Raw genomic sequence first — 24,527 nt, 5'->3', positions numbered from 1 at the left:
GCACTGTCTCTGGTCAAGGTAAAGCCCTGAAGCCAAGAAGACATTTATAACTTCTATCTTTCAGGCATATGCCATATAAATCTGCCATATATAAAAGATGCGTTCAGCTGCTTGAAATTCATCCAAACAATTACTGATGTGTAATTTGAATTCTCTGACACCACAAGAATTTCGTCTGAAATTATCACCTCCATACTGTGCCCAAAGCTACCACTGCCTGAACTCCTTGGCTGCTCTAATCAGTGGGGGAAAAGCAATGTCTGTGGAAATGTATGGGCAAGTTAGGAAAGGACAGTTACAGGTATTGTTTCAGATTCTTTCACTTTAAAACTAAAATTAAATATGTATTGTATTAAATATTTTAATACATTAAATACTACAGAAACGCATTATCATTGTAAGAGGGGAAGTCAGCTTTGATACTTATTTAGGAAAAGAACAAAGCATTTAAGTGAGTATGAAAATATTACTATATTTTCAGTAGACCATTTCTGGAGCATCTTTTTGTGATGACAGCAACAGCCCAACCTCAGCAAATGCCCAAGCCTGAGACTTAATGGAGAACTTCTGTATCTCTCTGATAGCCCAAGAACAGCATTCAACACATGACATTAGAAGGGAAACGTTGTGAGACCAGCCCTGTTAACTTCTTAAGACACAAAGCCTTAAATAGCTGCATGACCATGTCTCAGTGGAAGTATTCATTTTTGATGATTCTCAAAAGGGAGCCAGCAAAAAGGGACAAAAATAACAACTTCATAAAACTAGACAACACAGACTGAATCAGTCAACTCTGAATCACATAAACGATTTTAAGTTTATAGACAAAATTATAAATTTAAAAAACCCCTACAATTTAGGAAATGCCCTTAATGTAAATTCACATAATTGCACCAACATCCCTAGATCCATGCAAAGAGAGGATGAGTTTTACTCTGACTTATTTTCAAAAACACCAAGTATTAATAAATGCACCTTTTCCCACTTCTTAAACATTTTTATTTTCTTGTACCGTAGAAATGGTTTTACCCTAGAACCAATAGTTGCCATGAAAGTTCTGTAAAATAAAGCACATGAAAAGGCACTTGTGTGATAACTAATTACATCATTCAGTTACTGCCACCTTCAGCCTTCCTCACCCTCATTCAGCTCCTCACTGCAGAAATGTCAGAGCTAGTACTGACCTCTGTAAACTGAACTGCAAGGCAGCAGCTCAATGCTAGTGCAACTTTTTTTGACACCAGTGTGATAAAAGGCTGAAGCTAGTGCAAACCAGTCAGGTCTGGCATTGCTACTTTTCCCACTAACTACAATGACTGCTGCGACAGAGACTTCACAGAAAGTTAACAACTAAAAGAACTGCTATAGCCAAGTCCCTGGTCAGAGGTGGGCAAGGTCAGAGGTGGAGATCCAGCACTGAAGAAGCAGCTATTGAATATAAGCCATCCAAATGCTTCCTTTTAACATCTACTTTCTCTTGTCTTTATTGTCATTCATCATAAAAGAACATTAAAACCATAAAATAAACTACACAAGGTGCTTGTCTGGTTGCAGTATTACCCACACCTAGGTCAGCCCTCATTTCAGCACAGTTCAGCTGAACAAACACTGCTCTGGCACACAGACATCTCTCCATACAATCCTAGCACAGAAGAGACCTGAATGTGTTTATTAAAAGCCAAAGGGCACATCTAATGCCATCCATGAGACATTTAACTACTTCTTTACAAGCATGAAAATCCTTTTATAAACTTGGCACAATGATCCTTGGGAGTGTCGTCCTTCTTCTTGTTTGTTTTGTGGTTTGTGTTTTGGTTGGTCTTTTTGTTTGTTTTTTACAAACAGCCAAATTGCAGAAGATGAGGCCTCTTCTGCAGGAATTGACTGGAGCATCTTCCAGCACAAAATAATTGTCACCATGCTTCCTAATGAAAACTTGTACACTTATGTAAAAGAAACAGACGTTTTGCTGTGCTTGAACATGTCTTTTTTGTTGTTGTTGTTATTTTGTAGTGACACTGTCAAGAAAGAATTATGGGATGGTACACAAGAAAATAAAAATAACTAGGAACCTAAAGCAGAGCTCACCTGTTTCTTGCGCTAATGACTGTTTAGAAAGTGCACATTTGAAAACTCCTTTTTATTCTGTCAGAGAATGATAGGGCAGTTATCTTTAATAGCTATTACTCAAGTATATATATAAAAAGTATCTTATTTCTCTAGCAGTCTTGATTCTATTGAAAGGATAATCCTTAAATCCTATGTGTCATTCATTTTAGTTTTTTAAGGTTGACAACATTTTGAGTAAAGTGCTTTGCCATTCACGGGAAGATGTAAACCCATAACTGGAGGATATTTTTTTCTTTTTTAAGACTGCTTGCATTGTCAAAAACAATGAAGAGGGGGACTTACAGGGCGAGGCTTTGTCAGTCAGCATAGGTATAGTGACATACACAGGGACAGTTTTACACCAGCTGAGAATCTGCTCTTTGTGGTTACAAACAACAATGCAGAACTAGCTTTCCATGCCCTTGGTGGTAAAAGAGATGTAAAGAAAAACCCCTCTTGACCTTCCCCTGTGACTTTTGACAAATCTCCACAATGTACCTATCCAAGCACTATAAATAGTTACAAGTTATCTGCTACACAAAAATCTTGTTCTGATTTATGGTAAATTTTTTATACATGAATTCATACACTTGCATTAGCCAGCAGACAGGTATCAGTACTTACCTGTGATCTAAATGGTGAATAGAGAGAATAACCCCTGAATTCAAATGGGCTTGTTTTAAGGTCACCAAAATTGTGAATTCACATTTATTTCTTAACTTCTGAAAAAAGATTTCAGCTGTTTCTGGAGATGCCTTCACATTTCTTGAAGTATCTAAAATAAACATGAGAGGAAAAAACACTCAGTATAAAATCTTACTTGACTTTACATTCTCATTCAAATAGCTTACAAAATAACAGGCTATTTCTGAGAAGCAAAATTGAACAGGCAAAAGCAGGGATCAAAGTACTTAAAACATTAGTTTTGCATACAGTGCAAGCCATTTAAATGAAAGAGAACACATTTTCTAGGACACCTGTTCTGTTCTAGGGAGGGGTGGTGTTTTGTTCTGATCGAGGGTCATAACCCTTACTTTCTCCAGGGGTGGCAGATGGTACCTTTAATATCCCATCCAAAGTTTGAGCTTACTAGCAGTGAAGCACAGTGACAACACCAGACATGAGCCTAAACCCTGACATGTGACCTGAGCAACTTTTTAATGACTTCTAAAAGATATTATGCCTAATAGCATAAATATAAAAATAAATAAATTAATTTAAAAAAAAAAACAACAAAATTTACTCAGCTTTAAGTAATAGTTTAAAAATTCACCAAATTATAAAATATTTTATCACTAATTATTTGCTCCATTTGGGTGGCATTTTCCTGCTGCTTCTTGCACAAGATGTAATGAACATTTATTGTATACATGTGCCACTACTCTAACAAAGACTTTTAAAAACCCACACAAAGCCTAGACAGATGCAATATTTCTGCTGAATTTGCACATAACATGCATAGAAAATAAAAAAAGTCCAAGCTTAAAACCTCTAAAGAGATAATTTACAAATAAGATGTCAAATGCTAGAAAAATAATTCCCAATCTCCAGAATACATTATACCAGAAAAAAAAATATACATTTTTAATGCACAAAATCAATTCATTAGCATGTGTAATCAACTGTGTAAGAACTAAATCAGTCCACAAGCTTCTTGTCACAGCAATTTGACCATTCTGGTCTACTTGGGACACTAACTCAGGAATAGCTGTCAAGAGTGGACAGCAACAGAACTGGTGATTTTCTTCGGCAGCACTGGAGCTGAGCTCTCAAGTACACCACTTTCAGCTTACACTATTCTAAAAACAGTTTTACTCTTTAAGCTGGACCCATGAAGATGCTGGTCTCCATTAACAGAAACAGTTCATTGTGGCTTATGGATCAGGAATATTTAAATATCTGTTCAGGAAATGCAACAACCTGTGCAACTGTGAAGTCCTAACCAAGCTCCTGAACAGTGTCACACCCAGCTGAATTTCATTTGTTTTACACAAAGGGGAACCCAAAAGAAAGAAAAAAAAGGGAAGAAGTTAATTTCTACCAAATTCCTATGATATTCTCATAAGCAACTGACGAAAAAGTATATGCTTAACACCCCTACCCTTAAAGAAGGCCAGTCCATAGATTTATAACTATTGCCCCTCCCTCAGGCCCTTTTATTCTAACTGGAGCTATTGGGATGCAAACACGGCACTACAGCTGGCCTGTGTTCTAGCAAGGAAACAAACCTTCACCATCACATGGATCTCTCCAGAACCACCCCAGTCCTCATTGCTGTGTGAGAGGCAGGGGAAACCAAGCTGCCACAACACCTACAAGGCAGGAATAATTTATGAGGTATCTTCATGTCACCCTGAATCATTACCTGATCACTACAGTGGATGAGAATTTTCCATCCTTTATTGTATAAAACCTTATCTGGGTACCCTATAATCGTCCATTGTGACCTCAGATAACCTTCTTGCATACAGACAACAGTAGCAAGACCTCATTGCATCATGCTGGCTGCCTAAACACTAAGGTTACCATCACACTAACTGCTGGAGTGTTATGTTACACTGCCAAAACACATGGCCATTCAGCTTTGGTATTGCAAATAGGTCAGATTATACTTGCTGCTCAAAAAAGCTACACAGCCTTTTGAATTATTACTACTCTTATGAAGCACAACATTCTTTGCTCAGGGCAGGCACCATGTGGATTTCTTAAAAGCAAGATGACTGAAAGGTCCTTGATCTGTCAGATCCATTCTTTTCACACTAACACAAGAGTGCAAATCCCTCCTTCCAATTGCCTTTGAACACTAGCAGTAGGCGCTTGATAGATCACCAGCTGTGCTCAATAAATATTGCTTCAGGCTTCTTCTTGATATCTGTCTCCTAGTAATCAGTATAAGACCCAACAAAAATACTTCACTGGAACGGGGCTTCTTCCATAATAGCTTGGAAAAATCAAACTGGTATATCTTAGTCAATAATTTCCAGTTTTTCAATAGTTACCTAAAAACCTCATACTGCAAACATTTCTAGTACACAAAACCAGAGGCATATTTTTTTTCAACTTAAGAGTGCAAAAATAAGGAGAGAATTATTAGTTTGAATGAGAAATTTGTCACTAACCACAACATGTATATTTTGGGTTTATTTTCCTAGAATATTGTGTGTGTTTGGTTTGACCACAATTCACAAATCACTAGTGTCATCACTCCATCTTTAACTTACAGAAACATGAAAGTGACAATTAAAGAAACAAAAAATCCAAACTCAAAGCATGTCTCACTCCTTGTTCAGGCTAGATCCTTTAAGAGTCAACATTTCAAAGCAGCCTGAAAGCCCAGTGAGGAGAACCACTGACCACAAGACCTGCAGGAACTCAGCCCTTCAGAAGACAAGCTCAGCAGCTGCCTGTGCTCCCTGAAGCCCCCACTTTTAGGATGCATTTCCCCCCTCAGAGGCAATCTGCAATCAGAGCTCTGCAGCAAACACCAACATCACACCAGCATCTCCTGGAGGTGTCAAGAGCAGACAGTGTCATTTCAGTCATGGTCATGAGATAATAATCACTGCACTTTACCAAAGACAGCAAGTAACTTTAACCAGGACTTGCTCCACAAGTCCAAAGGACTTCCACCAGTTCAAACAGGTAGTGGAGAAAGAAGCAGTTTTACCCACTGCAGCCATGCTCTCATCTTCCCTGTGGTGACAACTGCATTCATAAAAACTTATGAGGAACTATTACAGGCAACTGATCCAGTCTTAACTGATCCAGCCATGTCTCCTCACAAAAAAAAAAAAAAAAAAAATTAAAAAAAAATCCACAGCACAAAAAAACCCAAACCAAAACAAAACAAAAAAAAAAGGTGCTGGAAGTCACCACCAACAAGTTATGGGCAGTAAGCAAGAAAATTTCCATACACAGCACCAGCAACATACTAAATCATACTAAACCACAAGCCATTGACTACCATTCATTTCCAGACCACAATAAAAGAAAACAGTTATTAAATGGAATAAGTACCTTTTCCTAGTAAAGGGAGTGCTCTCAAATTTTTGAAGAGCATCTAAAAAGTACACATACAGTATGAACTGAATTATAAAACAAATTCCTGCAGAATAGTCTTTGAAGGAGGCATTCTAACTAATTGAGCTCCACAGTTTGCTTTATGTGCACATAATCATCTTCTAATAGCAGCATCTATAAATCAATTCTGCATCTGACTGTAGCTCTGCTGAACTATCCAAATTACATTCTAGTGGCTTATGAGAAGGAGGGCTGAAGGCTAAAATGAGGCTGAAAAATATAATTGGCTCAATTTTGTTTGAATTTCCTACACTAGGAGGGATGAGTGTCACAAGCATATACTCCCATCCTGTCACGTTCCCATATTCAAATTTTTGGTTAATATTTTTGTAACTAGGGATTTCACACAGCCTTCAAAGGGCAACTGTTTACTTTATATGGTTATTTTATTTAGATAACAAATATAAACTAGGCTGCATCCAGCCAACCGGGCAGCATTCAAAGCCAATCCAATAGCAAAATCTTCACAAGGCTGACAGAACAGCAGGATTTTAAGGGGAACACAGTGCATTCAAATTCAGGAGTTGCATTCCTCTAATGAAAAATGAAGATACAAAGAAGTAAAACAACCTTTATTAGACTAAAGCCTTGCTAGATGTGATATGCATTAAATTCTTCAGTAGAAAGGCTGGTTGTTTTGCTATTTAAACTGATATATAAGATCAGCTCATAAAACATTTTGAACTACTTTAGCTATAAATTTTTCTATTCCCTTCTCAAAGATTCCCAGTTGTTTTAGAGAGAACAGCAAAAAAAGCAGCTGTAGTTTTCCAAACCTACATGAATCTGAGTCGGATTCTCCAAGGCTGCAGCAAGGAGCCCTGCAAGAGTCTGGGGGAAGGTGTTGCAGTTTCAGCTAAGTTTAAAAGACTACAAGGTACAGGGTAAACACCAACCCTGTAAGACTCCCACTGGGGCCATTCCCAAAGGGTGTGCCTACACTGCAGGGCCAGGAGCACTGCCCAGCTCCCAAACCTGGGGGAACTCTTAGGACTACAATCAAAACGTACGTCAGGATACAGCCAGGTACATCCAGACCTCTGTGCACCCAAGTGCCCCCCATAAACTCAATCCAACCTGGTCTCCCTAGAACAAACACTCACAAATGCCAGGAACAAGGACTCTAGTAATTACTTTCCCAAGTGGCATGATCAGGACCTTGGGATACCCCACAGATTGTTTAGGGACATAGCCCACAAACTGCCCTTGTAGTTTTGACACTCCCATGGTGTGGCATTTCTGGCTTCTTATTTCCACTAAAGAAATGCTTCAGCAAGGATGCATGCAGATAGAAATGCAGTAGGTGAGAAGGAGAAAAGGAAGAGGGCAAAATGCTCTTCAGCTGAAACGAAACAATCAAAACAAAAACTGACTTGAAGCCAAATCATTAAATCAAATAAAAACAAGGGGGAAAATGTCACAGTTTGTTCTTGCAGCTTTTGGGGAGGTTCCAAATGCCTTTGCTTTGTAGCTTCCTCTGTTCTGAATGTCAGCTACAGCTTTGGTGTGTCATCCAGCAAGAGCTTTCCTCCAGCTCAAACCATATGCAAAGTCCTACAAGCCACAATGGCATGACACTGAAAACCACAAGACCTGTTTCTGAACACATTTTTACCCCAATTACATTGGCTGTTCATACTTATGTCCTTCAAAAACAGTAATCATATCACATCACACCTGGACAAAACTCTGGCTCACCTATATGCTACATACTTTGATGTTTAAAGTCATTTTGGCACAGCTGAGAACAAATCCACTGTGGGACAAGAGGAGGGAAAGGTACTGAGAGCCTGGACAACTGGGGTTGAATCAGGACAACTAGGATAGACTTTGCAAATCCATGACTGCCTGTGGAAAACAACAGCCATAATATAATATATATTCCCTGTGAACTGACAATATTACCACTGAAATCTGCCTAGAAGCATCCTAGAAGCAAGAGATGATACAAAACAAGTTTGGGGGTGATTATACTAGTGGCTGGGTTAAGCCTCAGAGCTTATACCAACCAGCTGCTTCTAGAAAGCAAGGCAAGTCAGATGGGACCGAATCGTTCGGCAATGGATTCAGTACCATGGCTCTCCATCTTAGTCTCTACCTGCACATGCTAAGACACTTAGACATCTTTCCTTGGGCTGTTGTCCCTTCAGCAAAGAGGGAATCTGCACCAGGATTACAAATGGGAATAATTTCCTGTAATGTAAAACAGCCCAGCTGCACCACAAAAAGTCAGGCATGCTCTTCCAAAAATGTCACGTCCATGAACAAGGATTTCATGACTTTTGGACTCAGCAGGCAAAAAGTAAATAAAGGATAAATAGTTATAGAACAGGTTCTAGTGACTGTATCTGCAATAGCATATTTCTGCCAGTTTTTCAAACCTTTTGCAAATGACAGGATAAAAAATCTAATTGCAGGCAAACCAGAACTTTGAACAAACAGGACTCCAGATTAGAAGTCTGTATTCTTAGCACAGGAGGCTGAAACAGCTGATTTGCTAACAAGCAATACAGATCCTGCCACACTGGATTGTTAATAAACGACTCCTATCAAATTGCCACAGAGAATGAGAATATGCTCTCCTGAACACTTCTGAAAGGAATTTTAGAAATGCATAGATCAACACACAGGGAAGGAGCACACATACAAAAGTACTATCAGGAATTTTTAAAAGCATACATGATACAGATAACTTCTGTTCCTCGTACACCAGAAATACTATCTCTTTCCCAGCAACTGTCATCAGGCAAAATACTATCACCAGGAGAGAAGGTGCTACTCAATGGGGACCTTTGACAAGTCAGCAAAATAATGAAGATAAAAGACTTCTGTTCTTGTTACAGAAATTCCACTCCTAGGAAATTAAAATGTGTGCTGCACAAAATGCTCTGCACCATCTATTGATCATTGTAATGCTTTCTGGTGATTTATAGGTTACAGGTTATCAATTTTAAGTTGCAATAGCTTTTTTGATTACCAGTTTTTCCTAGCTTATACTTCAACACTATTCTTAAACCCTTTTTAAGTTTTGAAGATGTTTTGTGCGTGCTCCCTCATAAGTAGAATCACATACTGCTACTTAGAATTATGTTGTTTAGGTTTTGCACAGCCAATACCACTATAAAATCTACTATGTTTGAACAAGGACACCGATGTAGCACAGAGTGGGATTTCTTTTGTTTCTTCATTTTGATGGAGATTCCATTATATATATATATAAAATGTACCTTATATTTAAAAGGTTACAGCTACTGTAGCTTTATAAATATATATGTGTATATAAACATGAACTCCCTTTAGGCACAAAACAGCCTTCTAGAAGCTGCTTCGAGAACACCTTGAAACCTGTGGAGAAAATCAGGCCTGCCTTGTTTTCCTTGCAGCTGCCATCTGTGGCATATGCACCTATTTATGCTTGGTTGCATACTGTCACATGAGCACTTTGTGTCAAAGTGACCTAACAACAAACAAACGGATCACACCAAGAAATCCTGTTAACACTGGGACGTTGAAGAGCAGAAGAAAAAATGCATCATCTTCCAGCACTACTAATACTGTAATAAGGGCATGACACACATGAGAACTGCTAAAAGACTGATTTTATTTTCATTGTATAGCATGGCCAGGATTTTAACAGCTATTCAATTCACAGCAAAAGGGGAGGACAGGAGAAGGAGAAGGAGATAGTGTTGCCAGCCTTTTCCAAATGAAAGGCAGGCTACCAAAGGTAAACAAAGCCCAATCAATTAACAACAATAAAGTACAAATTTATTGGCAATAATAAATCATGCAAGCAGATTATGCTAGTTGTAGATCAAGCTGCACCACATGCCCTACCCTTTTCTCTGAAGCTATGATGCAGCTCAAATTCTCAAACATATCCCATTCCAGTGGTGAACTACATTGTGTCAATGGCAGACTGTGTGAGATCAGCACCCACCACAGCACCTCTGAATTAGGATCATGCTTGGTGTAGGCAATCCAATCCCCTCTCAGCAACACACCATGTCTCCCCCTCACTTGCTTCTCAGTGTGCAAGCGTCAGTAAGACTTACTCATGCTCTCTGCTCAGTCATGTTCTCTCAAAACCTCCTTTTGTGGTGACAAGTATGCTGTTCCTGAGGACCTAACTCCTCACGCCAGTGTTTCAAAGATTCATTTAGGCTGGAAAGGATTCTTGAGATCACCTAGCCCAACGGTAATCATTTGTGGATGACCTAGAAGGTTTACCTTTTTTCTTTATGAAGAACCTGTTTCTCCCTCTTGGCAGTGATTTGGATCTCTCATCCTAATTTTCTTTCATCCCTGGCTTTCTAGAGTATAACTGGTTTTTGCCCACATTAGGGTTAACTGCCTTCAGCTAACAAAAAATCTATCTTTTAAGAATTTAAGTGCTGATTTCTTTTCACATAACACAATGTTCAGCTTAAGAAAGCATTAATATGAGATCATTTTGTAGATGACCACCACAACCATGCAGTCTGCATGAAAGATTAACTTCTGACACAAGAGAATGGCCAACAGCCCCTGACACAGATAAAAAGCACCAGAAAACTTAAACCTGTATCCTGACAGCAAAAATAGAGCAAGCAGGGCAGGGGGAGGGAGGCCACCAGTGGAAAAAATTGTATCTGAACACATCCAACACCTCTGTTGTTAGCCACAGGTGCCCAGCAGCAGACTGAACAAAGAGCAGCAGATGGGGGGAGAAGGCTGAACTGTACTGAACTGCAAACAGAATGCAAGCACTAGCAGAAACAGGAAGGGGCAGAGAGAACACACCTGAGGGTAGAGGTAGGACACCAATGCCACCAACCATACTGGCATGCTTGGAAAAATCTCTACTCACAGGATATTTATCTTGATGCCAGAAAAAGGAAAGAAAAATATTTTGAATTGAGAACATCAAAGAGGAGAGATACCAAGGAATACCATACACACCACTCAACTGTAAGCAGAGCAGACAGGTAGAAAATACATGGAAGGCTCAAGCCAACCTTTACCAGACATTTCAAGAAAGCTGGGGAAGACCAGAGTTCAGGTTTTTCAGTTGTTCTGATTTAAACCAGGTATTAACAGAGTCCATGCTTCTGTGAATGTGCTCACTAGCCCTGAATCAGCTACAGGCTTAAACTCATGCTCAGTGTATAAACTTGGATGAGTTAAAATTACAAAATGCTTCCAGGCTCTAATTTGCTATTGTAGGCTTACAGCATCATCAAAATATATTTAAGTGCACCACAGAACAAGTTTCACAAGAATACAAAGGCGCCAGTTTGATAATTGTGTACTAAGTGTTTGATGCTACTTTGTGTCTTTGAAAAACTCTCTCTATCCTGATCAATTTCACCAACACTCCCATTCTCCAGAGTACAGAAAGACTTGAGGGTCATCCACTCATTTCTTAGCCTATTACCTGACAACTATGTACAATAACTACAGCATAGCTACTGTTTCCTAGATATTTTATTTCAGGCTATCTTCTAAAAAACCAAAAGTATGGAGATTTCCACCGCTTCTTTTCAGCAGCTATTCCACAATCTAAACTAGTTCACTGTGAAACTCTTCTTTTATCTTAAATCCTCACCATTTGTAGTATCATTACATTACTCTTACCTCTAGCTCTTTGAATACTAAATAATTCCTTCATTTTAAACCACTAAGAATCTTCTAATACTAGACACTTATCATACAACACTTTTGTCATTTCTTGGACAAGCTGTACATGCTCAAGTTCTTCAAAAGCTTTCTTACTAAGCCAGACCTTTTGTTACTGTATAATCAGGTTTGCTGTTTTTCTCTTCATTGATATTTTTCTGAAATGCAGAAACTCAGAGTGAATGCAATAACCCAGACGCAATTTTTTTAAAAAATTCAACCTCCCAGATCTCTTACTCCCATATGCTTTCCTTATGCTAATGGTGTGTGCAAGGATTCTTAATAAGAGCAACACTGAACAGGGTACACAAAGTTTTCCTCAAGTCAAACCTCTTTCTTCAATGAGAGCTGAGCAAATCTAGGGACTATTTCAAGTTCAAGGCATATTAATGTTACAGAAAATCTTAAGACTGTCTTTGGAACAGCTGGGGCACAATATGCAAATGCATGCTTAGGGAGCTATTAAAACACATTATTGACCTCAAAACTAGAAAATATCATTTGGAACCCTTCTGGATCATTTCACAGCTGTATCTAGAGAGTGATGGATATCCAGATAGAGTCAAGGCTGGTGCATGTCATCTTCGCTTTTAGGATAAACACTGTGGATGCAACCACCATCTAATTATACTTAAATAAGCATTTGTGCTGGGGAAATTGTATAAACATTGCTCTAACAGAGTATAAACAATGCTCTAACTCTACAATTGGAGGTCTTTTTGTTATTATACTCCATGTTTTCAGAGAAGGAAATAGCCACTCAAATTCCACTAAAAGAGTTCTCAGTTATGGATCGCTAGCAATATTGATTGTAATGGCTCCCTTGGAAACATTACAGTCTATCATAGCAATTTTGGTGCTGCAGCAAATATGTTAATCTGCTAAAAGCCTCCTGAACATTGTGTCTTTGGAAGTCTCTCTCAGTCTGCTGGTTCTTTTAAACCGTGCCCATTGCTTTAGCACCTTGCAAGAGGCCAGAACTGTGAGCAGCTACTCATGAGATGATTCAAGCTAAAAGTCAGTTAGTTCTAAGTTTGTGTGTCTCTCTGAAGTCATCAGCATCACACACACACCCCAAAATCAAAGCATGCACCAAAAAACCAAAAGCAAATAAAACGTTAACAAATAAGAATTTTTTGCTGTGGAATTCTTCCATGTTGAAAATGGCTACAGAATTTTTTTTCAATCTGAAATATCTAAGTGAGCATTCATAGTAGGTGTTTATTGTGGAAAAAATGTCCAGGCAAAAAAAAATTTAAAACCAAAGTATCCTTTCTTATATTTCTCCTCAGATTCTCCTGAGAGGAAATTATTTGGACAATGGCAAGATGGAAAAATATAGCATGTCTTAAACATTGAGACAAAATATAGAGGAGTTTAGGCAAAAACAGATGGACACTAAAAAAGAATCCAACAGTGAAAAAATGTTTTTCACCCCTTATTCAGCTGTGCCTTAGTAGCACAGGTAGGAGAACACAGCTGCTCAGTGGATCTGCACCTCGGCACAAAACCAAATGGGACGAAATATAGGGAAGAGTCACTACAAAGAATTACAGTTTTCCGTGACAGCTATATAAAATTTCCAGCCCTTACCAATGGTTTTAAATAACTTATGAACTGCACATCCCTTAAGACTCAGTGGAAGCAGTGAAGTTAACCGTACCTGGAGCTATTTTTCCAAGGTAGCACCTGTATACCCTGGAGGATACAGACTAGAAGAACATAAGCTAGGGAGGAGGGGAGAGTAGAAAACCTATTTCCCACATCTTATAAGCAAAAAGTAGAGGGAAAACACACATTGTGATTGATCTAAAAGGGACGTGTAGGAAATGCTGCTGTCCTTTGTGGCATCTCACTGGAGAATGAGCCATGCTGCAGTGGAGGAAGAAACCAGAAAAAAAAAATTAACCTTGCAAGTCTCAGGCACACTTTGTGACTACAGAACTATGCCACAGCAAAAGTAATTATATAAGGGTAGCAAGACCTCATTTTCCCCCATCACTTCATCTTGCTAATGCATTCCTCCCCCAGCAATATGGAAAGATGCACTTGACAGCTACCTAGAAGGGTCACTGTCCTCTCTCCCAGAGCACATGTGCTGGGTTCTCTGTGGCACACAGGACAGAAGTGTCCTGCTGTCAACATCACATCTTTTAACTTCAGCAAACACCACTGCCCAGAGAGGCTGCCAGGTGAGCAGCCATCTGCACCTGCCTGCCCCTCACAGGGATATCAACATGGAGAGAGGCTCTTTGGCCCCACTCCTCCAAACATCAGGTCCCTTCTCACAGCACCAACCAGGGCTCTGCCCCACATCCCCACACAGACACCCCTGTAATGTATTCCCCTTCCAAACGTGCCTTAGAGCTGTACATCATACTCATCTTCAGCTTTCCAACAAAATGCCAGCTGGAGCTCTGAGATAATACAAGCCTCAACAAGGATTTTGTACTTGCAATATTCTAGAAGAGGCCTCATTGTAAAGGCACAAAGAAGCAAATGCAATTCTGTCTGTCCTTAGTCAGTATGAATCGTTTGGGGCAATACTGAATATGTAAACAATACATGGTTATTTGCATTAACCTGAACAACCAGACACTCATTAAAAAAATTTTAGAGATTCATCATCATCCCAGTAGAAAACAGACCCCCAGGGACTTCAATTTATTGCAGGTATCAGATACAACTTTGCTGTGAAAAGCACAGGCTCAAGTCCAGAAGAACACAGTAAAACACAACATTGCTTTAAATTGAGTCACACCCTGTTGATAAATAAATGCAGGTATTAATTCACTCCAAAGGCTGAAGTATCAGAGACTGGAGATGTTAGCTGTCATACCGAGCCCAGGCAAAGCCACCAAAGTCATGCTGGAACTTAACAAACTGAAAGATGACAAGAGCCCATATCAAGACACATGGAAAGAGGTGAGAGTAGAAATGAAAAACAGGAAAAAAACCCAAAAACAATAAAAAAAACCCACAACAAAACAATAACAAAAAAAGCCCACAAGCAACAAACGACAACAAAAAAAAACAACCCCAAAGGATTTAAATGGAATATTTAATCTCTGAGATGATTACCTTTCCCACCCCAGAAAAAGCCCACTGTAGAAAACCAAAAGAAAACTAAAAAAAAAGGCCAACAAAGTAACACTTTTTGTAAAATACCTTTCCTTGGGATGAATAATGACAATTTTTAGAGCTGAACATAAAACAACTTTGTTGCTTAACACTTATACTTCTGTTATAGTAATGCCAAATACACACTCTCAACAACAATATTTATTAGAAACTTTCAGCATAAAACAGATGCAATCCCCAATGCCACAGGCCAAGTTTTATGCCATTCCTTAACATTATTTGTGTCAACTCTGCCCTAATGACTATATTCAGAGATTACAAGCTTTTCTTCTCTCAGTTTCTGTATCTGCAATACTTCAGGTTCCTCTTCACTTTCCATTTCTCAGCCCTACCCTCTACTGTACCATTACAAGCATCAAGCAGAAGCTCAAGACATAAAAGACTTTCTTCCATAACTTTTTCCTCTTTATTTTACCAATAAACCAGCACAACCAGTTAACAAGCAACACAGCCTCCAGCTCTGGGCATGTTGATGAATATTCAGTGGGGGTAAGTGCATCATAGTTATCCATGCGTTAAAATTCATGGTCTAGGATGGAAAATTGATGCAGGACCCTCACATGCTATCTCCTTTTTTGGGTGGGGTTTTCAAGCAGCAGACAGCTCAGCTCACAAACACATCCTCTTGCTACAACTGCTCCTCCTGCCCAGAAGTGGTTGAGTTCTTGTGGAGCAAGGGTATGTCTCAGAGGAGCAGCCAGACCAGCAAAGGCAGCCCAGCTTTTCAGGGCTCTCCTGCTCTCCTTCAGCCTGGCTCCCCAGCAGCATTAATCACAGTCCTGGCAGTGCCCTACCACAATGGTTACTGTTTGCACAGGTGCAGAGGTGACTTTAGAAAGTTCCAGAAGTGAAAGGCAGCAAAGGGAAAGCTTATGCTGTTATTCCAGATACACCAAAACCTTTCTGGCTACCACATTGTCATAGAGCAATTGCTTACATGAGGCATTTCTAACATGAAAAAAACATGCCAGTGCCTACTGAAATTAAACTTTGATTAAAATGTCTGTTACCTACAGATGATCTCTGTGATGGAAGTCCCACATTTTGAGGATTCAGTGCTTCTGAATGAAAACAGTTTGCATGCAAGACAAAAAAAAGCTGCAGTAAGTATTCACTCTGCAGTCAGCTAAGACAGTTGGCAACACTAACATCCTCATTCCCAGCTGTCTGTTACCACTTCTCTGGGAGATGGATACAGCTGGAGAAAGGGGATTTTACAGCACTGTAATCCATGTCACTGCAGTCAGCCAGGTTTGCTCCTGATGCTGGCTGATTTTGCCATCAGCAGGCATGGGAACACTCGGATAATCTCTTGCTTTGGAGGAGTTGTGGGGACAGTAACCTCTAGCTTCTGGGCAGTGATGAGCAGCTGGGAACAGTAATATTTTCAGCAGGCTCAGCTGGAACCTGAAGAAAGCATCTGCCCACAGTTTCAATGACAGGTGGCAAGGAAAAAGCAGTGTGTGTTGTAAAGTGCACAGGCAACGTAAATCCTATTTCTGTGACAAAGTTTACTCATCTCTGCTTTTAAAGCTTCTTTTAGCTTCCTTATTTAGTAAGTGTCCAGAGATGACATCATGAGACAAAACAGAGTGAACTTTCCAAAGGGATATACGATAGAATAATATTTTCTTGCTAGTATTTTAAAATAACACACTAACGATCCACTCATACAACAACAGATAACACATCACTTACACCAAGAAGCCTGGTTTAGGGGTGCTTTTCTTTTCTGCCAGCATTTTGTGCCAGCCAGCACCAACTCAAACAACAGTACTGCCAAGTCCTTTCATTCATCCTACTGACAGATTAAATTATTTTCTGGTGTTTCATAGCACATCTTGATCCCCATCAGAATATAGCATATTTTGCCTCTAAAACTGCCCCTCCTCTGAATAAATTCCAAATACATAATCTCTCACATTTTCATTACTGACACGCCCTTTTTATCTTTTCCTTAAATGCATGCCTCTGTGTTTGTAACCATCCGACTACACTCTTCTATCCACCTTTTAGCCTTCCCTTTGAAGAGAATATACACCCTTTGATGGGCATATACTGTCCTTACACATCACCTGGCTTTCATTTGTGTTGCCTCTCATCCCTTGATTTACCTCTCCACTGGTGCTGGAGGCAGTTGGAAGGGTCTCCATTACTACACACACACTCTCTTTGGACAAAGCCTGATGAACAGTATCTGCTCTCAACAAGAGACCCAGAATGACTACTGAAATACTCTATCTGTAAAATACATGTAATACAGAATTTAAAGGGAGGGTGACAAAATGTAATTGCCTAGTGAAATGTCAGAGACCAAGTTACTCTTGCAGCCCCTCTTTAGAATGTCACGTCTCAGAACACCATTTCCTACTGCCAGTTGAAATATCTGGCTTTACTGGGACCTTGCATGAACTTCATGTATCTCCTAGCACAGACTTGAGTCAGTCATGCAAAACCTTCTTCATCCTTCAGCCTCTGTTGTTGTGGTTCTGTCTGCTTCTTCAAACTCCCCTGCAGTTACGTATGCAACAAGTCCTCTTGAAGCAATATGATTTCCATATTTACATAGGAAAGTAGCTACATTGGACGTTCATCTTCACCTATCTCCTCAAATCACATTAATGCGGTATCCTTACAAAAAAAGAACTATAAGAATGACAACGTGTATTTCTCCAAAAGCCTTTTTAGCAGCATTAATTACACTTCAGTCCACCCATCTGGTTTGGGCTTTACCCAAGTGTCATCCCAGTTTTGCAAAGGGAGGAACGAAGGTGTTGAAAATTTCACTGACTTACATAAACAGTTGCCAACAGAGAGACATTAGTGACACAGATATTCTGACTTCTGCTGCTCTGACCAGCAGAGGAATAATTTTCCTCTCAACATATTTTGACATAATAATATCTGCTGTTGGCTAGAAAGTGCTGGCAGATGTTCACATACAGCAACACTAACATTTTTCAAGACTTCCTCCTGTTTTCTATTCATAATTGTATCTTCCCACTAGCTGCACTGGAACATTTTACAATTACTTTGCAAATCAAATTTCCAGAAAAAGAAGTCCCTGCAGCTAACTAGACACAGATTACAGTGGCATTCTGTTGTTACCATTCATGACAACCAAGGAGCACCAGACACCTAAAAAGCTTTAGAATTCAGCAACTAAAGCTGCTGAAGTCAAGTACACACACAAACACAAAAAAAGTCCAAGTAACAGCAGATTTCAAATGGCTAACATTATTTCTAAGTCACGGCATGACACAAGACTATGAGTATAATCTAAATTATCTCACTGGACAGTACCAGACTAAAATTACGTTTAAAGAGTAATTGCGTACTGTCTTATATGACCTATAAATACAAGTACTTTTGAAAAGTCACTTAGACAAGGGAGAATTTGCCAGAACAGCCAATCAGATGCTAAACCCCTATATTGAAAATTGATGCTACATCTAATTAAGCAGTTAAAACTGACTTTTTGCCTAGAAACTAAAGAGACTATTCTGCTTTAACTATATATATAATTTTCCCATCATACATCTTTAATTGTCTATTACCTGTTGGCAGTTCAACATGCCACATTCATAATTTCCTTCTAAAATAGAGAACAGCATTTAGGACTTCTGAATGTAAAGCTTATGTAAAGTAAGGCTTTACAGAATGTGGTCTATCAAAAGGCAGCATACTAAAGTGTTGTAAATACGTATATGATACGAGAAAAAATTCACTATCTGAAGAAACCAAGAGGAAAAGAAAGGATGGATCACAAGTTGGAGCTTCCAGAGTAAGTTCACAGATCATTTAAAGTAATTTGCATCATTCCCACAAAATCTTTTCTGTCTTGGACTAAGGCTTCAGCTGGAATAAGGAAAAACCCACACAGACAAACCAAACTTCAAGGCAACACACACACGTATTTGAAATTCACACACTGCAAATACATACATTAAGAGGCACACATTGCAGCAATGTTCCCAAAGTGTCAGTTCTAAGAGCAGAACAAAAATGACTAAGTGGACCGAGTGGTCTGATCAAGGAAGGAAATTTCTCTATTTCTAAATGCAAGTTCAAAAATGAAAATCCCTCTGCTCAGTAAGGACCCAATTTACTATAAGAAAATCAGTAGTCATCTTATGCAGTAGCAGGGAAAATTATCTCCAGTCCTGCAGGGCATTGAAGACTTCCTAAGGGACACTGAGTGACTTCAACCACCATTTAGCCACAAGTGTTTTCATCCTTGTTATTTCTCCAATTGTTCTCAACAAAATAAAAAGGCTGCTGGGAAAATTTAAAATTCCTGTCTTCTTTTGTTACAAATAAACTGCTAACCCACTTGGGAACTATGTACATTTGTAATTGCAAAGAACGAGGGAAAAACTTGAAAAAAAGTAATTCTTTAGTAACCCAGTAATTTTTTGTCCTGACACTGGGAGAATATACCAGCAGGTCTTGTTCTTCCAAACTTCAAATCCTGCAACCACTGAAGACAAAGTGAGTTTTAACTTCCCCCCACTCCTTCACCCCAACCCACTGTAGCACAATGGGGCTTCAACTCAGAACGATGCCTTAAAAATTACACTTATTTTAGGACACGACACCAATCCCACTGGCACACAAATGCATTTCCATGCTGAGCAGCAGACCCCTTCACAAGAGGTCTCTGCTGTGCAGCCACAAGTTCATCACAGATGTTTAAAGCCAGCATGTGCCAGTGCTTCTCAAGGCATATGCCCATGTGTCTCCACATTCATGTCCACAGTGACACATGCTGGCAGCTCCAGGGAAGAACACCACTAGAGAGGTCACCTTAAAAAAAAAAAAAAAAAAAGCAAAAAAAAAAAGCCTTTGGCAACTATTAGCTTCCTGATAAATTATCTCATTAATGCAAACATGAAAAAGAAATTCCCTTTCCAGATCTTATCTCCCTTAGATCATAACTCTCCTGTATGTGAAACACAGCCTCTTGCCTGTTGCACTAGAAATCTCTTCAGATCCAAGCTAAACTCCTGGCATGACACAAGACACCAACAATGAAATTCCCCTCTCTTGAAAGTGCAAGCTGAGGAGGAGATGTGCTTGTTTTTCATCAGATGTTGAGCCACACTCCTTCTTGCTTAGTCATAGATTATAAGGAGCATTTAATAATCTTTCAGAGAAGAGACTTGCTTCTAAAGGCCAGTTTTAGGCTTCATTTTTGTTTAAATAAGATAGACTTGGGTTGTTTTTTTTCCTAAAAATATTGTTGATTCCAGCTTCATTTAACGTATCAGTATGTTATTAAAGTGTAATTCAAAAACACACTGACAATGAGCAAGTGTATGGAAAGTAACCAATGCCAATATATTCAACAAGATATTGAGAGGTATTTCACAGTCTTTTATAAATTACAATATAAGAAAGCTTAATAATTTTTAATAATCTCTGATAAAACTCCTAAATGTACTTTTGGAAGAGAGAAGACTACTATTTTATGTCTATTCCCACTATTAACAAAGAAACAATTACAAGCACTAAAAGAGACCACAACTCATTCATTGTTTCTCAGGAGGGGTATGTCACAGAAGCGCCAAAGAGCCACTTTCCTTTGGCAAAAAAAAGGTTGTTCTTATTTCAAGCCGTCTGCCTCCCTCCTCCGGGGCACTTCATTTCAACATTTTGCTCGACTCACATAAAACTTTCAGTGAGGTTTTCCTTAGCTGGAGCTAGGATATGTTTAGCGTTTCCCAAGTAAAGCGGTAGAGTGGGTGGTGCTATTATTCATCACCGCACCCCACGACTCACAAACATGCCATCTGCCATCCCCGTTCCTGCTGTACTTTAATTAAGCGTCTACCAGTCAAAGAAAAAAAAATGGGGTGAGAGGAAAAAATTTTATGAAATAATGAGAGGGGAGCGGTAAAGAAGAGTGGAAGAAAAGCGAGCAGGAGGGGAAGGTACGGAATCCCGAGGTCTCAAAGCGAGCAAGCTTCTGGCGGTGGGGGGACCCGGGGGGACGCGCCCCGTGCGCGGCGCCGGGTCCCGACGGCCGGGGCGGCCGTACCTGTGAAGAGGAAGGCTTTGCTCCCGTTGTGCAGCCCCGGCACCTGGCGCACGCCCTCCGTGGAGCCTCCCAGCTGTAGCTCGGACAGCACGTCGATCTGCAGCGAGGGGTCCACGCCAAAGCCTGAAACTGACCAGAAAGTGCCGTCACCCACCCGCCGACACCGCAACTTCCCGAGCACCCCCCCAGCCCCTCCGCCGCTGTCCGCACCTGCGGCTGCCCAGGGGCCAGAGCATCGCCGCTGCGAAGCTCCGCCGGCCCCGCTCCCGGGCGCTCTCCCGGCGGGTCCAGCATCCGCCTACCTGGCCCCAGGCAGAGGAGAAAGCAGAGCGTGCTCAAGCGGATGCCCGACTCCATGGTACAGCGATGCGCTCAGTCCATAGTCCCCCGCTCCGGCTGCTGCGAGCGAAAAGCCTCCGGGGCACGGGCTGGGTCCCTCCCCGCCTCACCGAGCGGCACGGACCCCGCGCCGCCCCGCAGCGCACATCACGGCGGGCGCCGCGCCGCCCCGCGCCGGCCGGAGCACACAAAGGCGAGGGAGGGTGGGAGACGTGCGGGCAGCGCAGCCCTCCGCCCGCGGGCAGACAATGGGGGAGCCCGGCGGAGCCTCCCGCCGCCGCCGCCGTGCGAGCGAGCGAGGCCGCGGCAGCCGCAGGCGGCGCGCCCGTACCCCTCAGCTCCCGGCCCGCCGCCGCCAGGCGAGCCCCTCCGCTGGAGAGCAGCCGCAGCCTCCGCCCAGCTCCCAGGGCAGCGCCGCTCTCCTCCCCGCCGTCCAGCGGGGACAGCGGCAGCGGCGGGAGGGGCCGCCGGTTTATGCCACGGCCACAGGAGCCGCCCACCGCCTCCGCCGGGCCGGGCAGGGCTGGGCAGGGCCGGGGGAGGCGCCGCCGCGCCGCCCCGTCCGCCGGGGGAGCGGGAGCCGCTGTGGGGGGATCCGCCGGGAACTTTGAGGGGAGCGGCGGGGACGGCCCGGGTGCCCCCGGAGGCCGCGGCTGGCAGCGCCCGGTCGGCGCTGGCCGTGACCCTCGGGGCGCTCCCCTGCCTGTCGGCAGCTCTCGGCCGCCTGTGCTGAAGGCACCGTTTGGTTCCCGTCCCGAGGTGGTGCCGTCCAGGGTCTGGTGAAGCCTCCGGTCTTTGAGCACGAATAAAAATAATTTGGGAAAGGTGGGGGGGAAGGGAAGGGAAGGGAAGGGAAGGGAAGGGAAGGGAAGGGAAGGGAAGGGAAGGGAAGGGAAGGGAAGGGAAGGGAAGGGAAGGGAAGGGAAGGGAAGGGAAGGGAAGGGAAGGGAAGGGAAGGGAAGGGAAGGGAAGAAATCCGGACGTTTGCAGTAGCTGACTGAGAGGGGAATGTGCAGAGCTGGCGCCGGGCTGACAGCGGCAGGTTCGTTTGCCCTGTCGTAAAGGACGATTCTACACAGCGGTCCTGTCCTCTTTAACAAACCCTCCTCCCGCCCCAGCAAGTGACATTTCTGTGCCGTACTTTGTGTGCTTATAAAGGGGGCTAAGAATAGCCTTATTCTTCCCTTCCCTTTCACAGACTCCGAATGTGCAGGGCAGAAATCTCTTGTTGCCAGTTTGTCAGATTCTGCAGGATGAAGGACTGGGGTTTTGGTTTTGGGTTTTTTTCCTCCCTCATTTCATAAGCATGTCAGTAAGACCCTGACGTCAGCTGGTGATTCCAATATTGTATATTGACCTCCCCCAAGTTCATCCTCTACAGTCTTTGCAAATTATAAAATCTTTACAAGTAACCTTTCACATCTTTCTCAACAATAACTATGAAGGCTGAAAGAGAAAGCAGTTCTTTCCCTCATTTTTTTTTCTCTCCCCCAAGACAACCATGGGAGTCCATGGTAAATCTCCTTTGTGGACTAAATTAACCAACTGAGATACTAACCACCATACTAAGCAAACACCTTCTTTCTTATAAGAAATGGGGGGAAAAAAAGAGAGAGAGGACTGTTTACACATGAAAGCTGGAAATGCAATCCATCCCTCAACCTAAATCCAGAGCACAGGCATTAGAGTTCAGTTCCAGTGTGCCCAACGTGCATGTCACCCTCAGAAGAGCTACAGGCTTCATCTTCAGCTACTTCACATTGCAACTGGTCTGAAAACAAACAAAAAAAATAAAGGAACCCTGCTGCCGGTACCACCCGTGTAACTGGTCACACAGCATCCCTGATGTTGTATCTTGCATAGTCATCAGTGACATCCCGCCCCATGCCAATCAGCCTAGCATCTCTTCTGCAACAAAGCTTTGTCTCCAGCCTGTTGCCAACATGGAATTGTGCTTCCAAACTCATGAAGTCCACTGGCTGCCAAGGCAGTCTTAACAAAGGTTTCCTTGGGAGAGTTAACAGGCCTCAGCCACATATCACTGATTGTTTTCATGCTATTTCAATCACATTGGTTACAGATAAGTCAGCCAGAAGCAATTAATTTGTGAAGAAATAGGTTCAATGTCTAGAACAATAATGGTGCATAATGAGCCCCGCTGCCAGTTGGATCAGGCATACAAGTGAACAAAGCAGAAGAGGCAAACATCTGCCCAAAGTCCTTTGCAGCTGCCAGCAGACAGTGACATTCTCCATTTGCTGAGGCTGCCAAAGCAACAGGAGCATGTAAATCAGGGGAAACCCATCCCTTTAATAATCTACTTCTTTCTCAAAAGATCTCCAAGGAGCAGCCACTCATATTCACATATATGAAAAATCACTCGAAACACCATCCAAGCTGCTTCACCTATTCCCCCAGATCTGTGTGGAGCCTAGTGCAGACATTATACACATTACATGGAGCCGTGTTTCTGTTATGTTAAATGTCAATATTCAGCTAACCAAGAAGTGAGCAGAAATAGATTTCTACTAACACAAGGAATTATTGATGATTAAATGTTTCAAATGCATGTCTAGCCATGGAATCACTTTCTGATCATTCTAAAACCACAGTTTCACAGTTTTTGGAGGGCATGTCCCTTCTTAAATTTGAATAGTATGGAAATACCTGAAAGAAAATGGATTTTATACTTTCAGATGGCTGGAATGCTGTTCCTTTTGATGGAAACTATGTGTTTTAGCCAAGAGAACTACAAATACTTCATACTGAGGCTCACCATAATCTAGTCCACACATAGAAAGGTGGACAAACCTAAGAAAATGGTGCAGCATATGTCTCTAATAACCATGCATCACAGAAAGTGTTTTCTATGTTAAGCAAATTTTCTGTCTAAAGAAGGCCATTTCAGATCCTAACCTTTACGTGTCTCAGCAATTTCCAAGGCTCTCCGAAGGCTAGATGTCTTACAGGTAGTTTGGGTTTTATTTGGTTTTGGGAGATTTTTGGTTGATTGATAAGGCTTTCTTTGAGTTGGTTTGGGATTTTTTGTTGGTCTGGTTGGTTTGGTTTTTATGGTTTTTATGGTTTAAGATGGTTTTTACCCATGCTCAAGGTGAAATTACTCGAGGAAACATCTGTAGAAGACAAGAGTAATCTTTTG

At 41.5% G+C, this 24,527-nt stretch overlaps 1 protein-coding gene across 2 annotated transcripts in view; it reads right to left on the bottom strand.

The window, feature by feature from the left end:
* NELL2 (neural EGFL like 2) overlaps nt 1-21,783 on the bottom strand; it is a 135,301-nt gene extending 113,518 nt beyond the window's left edge. The window contains exons 1-3 of one of the 2 annotated variants that reach the window (XM_058804727.1): nt 21,331-21,783; nt 21,029-21,157; nt 2,734-2,884 (exon numbers count right to left, since the gene is read on the bottom strand). In XM_058804727.1, the coding sequence (XP_058660710.1) occupies nt 2,734-2,884; nt 21,029-21,157; nt 21,331-21,385 (335 nt within the window). In that variant the 5' untranslated portion in view covers nt 21,386-21,783. The remainder of the gene's footprint in view (nt 1-2,733; nt 2,885-21,028; nt 21,158-21,330) is intronic. The other variant, XM_058804728.1, reaches the window with a different exon arrangement.
* Between the last annotated feature and the right edge of the window lie 2,744 nt (nt 21,784-24,527).

The sequence above is a fragment of the Ammospiza caudacuta genome, chromosome 5, assembly GCF_027887145.1.
Source record: "Ammospiza caudacuta isolate bAmmCau1 chromosome 5, bAmmCau1.pri, whole genome shotgun sequence".
Classification (NCBI taxonomy): Eukaryota; Metazoa; Chordata; class Aves; order Passeriformes; family Passerellidae; genus Ammospiza; species Ammospiza caudacuta.
The sequence above is the reverse complement of the archived record's forward strand: the minus strand, read 5'-3'. Positions and strand labels throughout refer to the sequence as shown.